The sequence below is a fragment of the Microtus ochrogaster genome, chromosome 24 (genome assembly GCF_000317375.1).
Source record: "Microtus ochrogaster isolate Prairie Vole_2 chromosome 24, MicOch1.0, whole genome shotgun sequence".
Lineage (NCBI taxonomy): Eukaryota > Metazoa > Chordata > Mammalia > Rodentia > Cricetidae > Microtus > Microtus ochrogaster.
The window spans coordinates 21,214,192-21,217,385 of record NC_022024.1 but is presented as its reverse complement, the minus strand read 5'-3'; the positions used below and the strand labels follow the sequence as shown (position 1 = coordinate 21,217,385).

General features: G+C 34.4%; 1 protein-coding gene across 1 annotated transcript in view; it reads right to left on the bottom strand.

The window, feature by feature from the left end:
- Positions 1–3,194, bottom strand: part of Lrriq1 (leucine rich repeats and IQ motif containing 1) — a 134,114-nt gene that overhangs the window by 75,622 nt on the left and 55,298 nt on the right. The window contains exon 19 of the mRNA XM_026784625.1: positions 1,600–1,719. Coding sequence (XP_026640426.1) covers positions 1,600–1,719 — 120 coding nt within the window. The remainder of the gene's footprint in view (positions 1–1,599; positions 1,720–3,194) is intronic.

Below are 3,194 nucleotides of genomic sequence, written 5' to 3'. Positions count from 1 at the left end.
GGACAGCGGGGTGCTGGGGACGCAGCCCCGCAGCTCCTATTACTACAAATGGCGCCCAACAAAATTAACTTATATATCCTTAGTGTGGGGTAAGGAGTCTACCATAGCTCCACCTGGATCAAATTCTTAAGCCTATTGGAAGGTCAATATAGAAACGGAAGGACAAAAACCTAGGCTAATGACAATAACCTCAATTAAATATACTACAAGATGAATTGCTTGAGTTCTTTCCCAACCCCGTCAGTCACAATACTCATAATGCCATTAGAGAGCATTGTGAGAAAAAAAAATCTGCCTTTAAGGGCTAAGGAATAGGCACTCTTGGTGGGCAATTGTTCTTTCCTGGTATTCTATGGTAGCTTTTTCTTATAAGCTATCATTGTAGAGATGTTCATAAGGTAACACACTAGAGAACAAGTGGTGCTGCTTCTGAGGTAGAAAGCAATCTGTTTGCTGTACAACATCATAAAGTAACAATATCATCATCGGACCTAGTTTCTCTAGGTCAGGATTAGTAGAGGGTGCTCTCCAGATACGCCATGTTGAAGTTCTATGTGCAGAAACTGTTAAACACACAAAGTTCTGACGGCTTGCAGTGAAGTTTGCTTTCATCTGGAAATCTCAATTCTTCTAAAAGCATCCATATATGTGCTTGCATAACTTATTATATTGTACGTAGGGTAAAACGTCATATGCTATAAAGTTCATGGTACTTAATTAATTTAGTAGACTATATCTAATCAAACAAAAAAATCTACTGGCTATTGTTGTCTTTAGTTAACCACTGCCTATACAGCATGACATTTAAGGGACAAAATCATAGTATACTGATGTAGGTTCCTGATCCCAGGCAATACGTCAAGCTAGTTTCATATTTATTTCCTTTGGAAAATTGCAATAAAGATATTCAATTGCATTACTAAAATGCCTTCAAATTCTGCACATCTTTTTATGTATCTGTCCTGCCACCAGGCAGGTTGTTTATCATGTTATCAGGACCTGCTACTTACAAGAGAGAAAGTTTGAATAATAATAATAATAATTTATATTATATACTATGATATGTACTATATCATTATTATATTATATATATAATTATGCTGTGCAAGCATGAAGGTTGATTTTTGATTTCCAGCATTCATAAATGCTAGACATGTATCTGTAATGCTAGGGACAGGAGGGGATGGGGGAGAAAGTATTCAGAATCAGCTACATACCTATATATAATAGTGAAGAACCAAAATTTATAAAAAACAAACTGTAAATTTTAAATTGAATAGTAGCATCAATTAAATAAAGAATTCATTAAATGAGCTAAATATATAGAGAGGACAAAAGGACTTGGTGCCATCCTCTTGATACTTTATACACCATACAAACTAGGAGGACAGTTTAAGAAAAAGGTAGAAAGTAGCAGTAATACCTATCTTATAATGTTGCTAACCACCCTAGGAAGTGTCTCAAAATACACAAAATGGCTAGAATGTATTCAAGGATGGTGGAGACCTACTACATCTGTAGCAACCAGCTGAAGGGACAGCTTTGAAACTCTCTAGAACAAAATCTTAGGAACAGTATTTGCCTGTAGCTGGCACTTACCTCATCATATTCAAAATCCTCCAAATCTATTTCTTCGTATTCTTCTCCAGATTCTTCATTCCTGATAGCCTCCAGGGCTGTCACCAGTTTCTTTCGTAAAATAAAGCCTTTCCAAACTGCCTGAACAAAAATGTGAAGTATGTTATGCAGGGTTACAGATCAAACCCTAAACCAGCTTCTCTGTGTTATCCCATTAGGAAGATAAAACATCTTAGAACTTAGTCTAATGGCTCAATAATCTGTTTCTTGAACTTTATGTGACATGTAAAATTGCAAGATAAATTAAATGACCGCATGTGTCTGCATCTCTAGAGACTTGCTTTGTGGTAAGTGGAGAAATATCTTTAACACTCCCCTCTACTGCACATGTAGGTCAGCCAATCAATTATCTGACAATTCCTCCAGGACCCATTCTAAATGAAGAAGAAAGACATTTTTTAAAGGTCAATTTTGCTCATTTTCAAATCATTAGGTTTAAAATAAGACAAAGCTCATTAAAAATAAACAGTGTATTTAAATGACCATATTAAGGAGGTAGTATCATGGCCCAAAATAAATTAATTTCAGGAAAAAAATTAAGTCAACACACAATAATGCAGCTGAAAACAGTCAGGTCCCTTAACAATTCTGGAGTAGAGAAGTTTCCCAACCTATGTCCTCAAGCACAGTAATAGATAATAAATGATGCTCATATTTTCCAACAATGAGCTTTAGGATGCATGAGGTATAAAAATCAATTGAGAGGTACATGAACATATTGAAATACATACGTATGCATGATTACTTACATATAAGAACAAAATACTAAATTATGAAATTAATTTTTAAATGGTTGTCTATGAATGCTAAATGACAGTAAACAGAAACTTCAATTTTCCATCATTTAGGAGGTAGAGACAATACATCTAGGTGAGACTTGAGGTGAGTCCAGTTTAACAGTCAGATCCAGGTCTTGTCTCAAAAATTAATAATCCAAATCTTCAGTTCTCTGATCAGTCAGCCTTTGTTTGAATATGAATTTGAAACTGGGTGTATGCTCACACTAATTGTAAAAAACAAAGTAAATTAATAAGAAACAACTAGAATATAATAATGTTATTCAAGCTCTGTATATATTCTATAAGTTATTTAAGGTGATTTTGAAAACTTGATTTATTTTGTTTTTAAGAATGAACTAAAGTACAGTCTTAATGAAACGCTTCATTGAATAAATAATAATATGCTAATCAATCAAGTTAAAATTCATTTGGAAATCTGCTCTTGATGTTCCTAAAGTAAACATTTTACATATTTCATTCCCTTCCTTCGTTCCTTTCTTTTATTAATTTCCTAGTTATCATACAAAGTAGTATTATAACTTATGATTTCTTTCATACATATTTTCTTTTGATTGATTCTTCTTTCCCTTCTCTTCCCCTGAATTTCTATAGGCCATGGGACCACTGAAGCCTTCTATTACCAGAATTCCTCTCTTTCAATTTCACTTCTTGACTTCGCAGGTTGTAACTGAAGCAGGTATGTTTAGAAAAGCATGGGATAAAACCGGACTCTCTGAACATCGCGAGCAATGAGGGCTGATGAGAAGCCAAGGACAA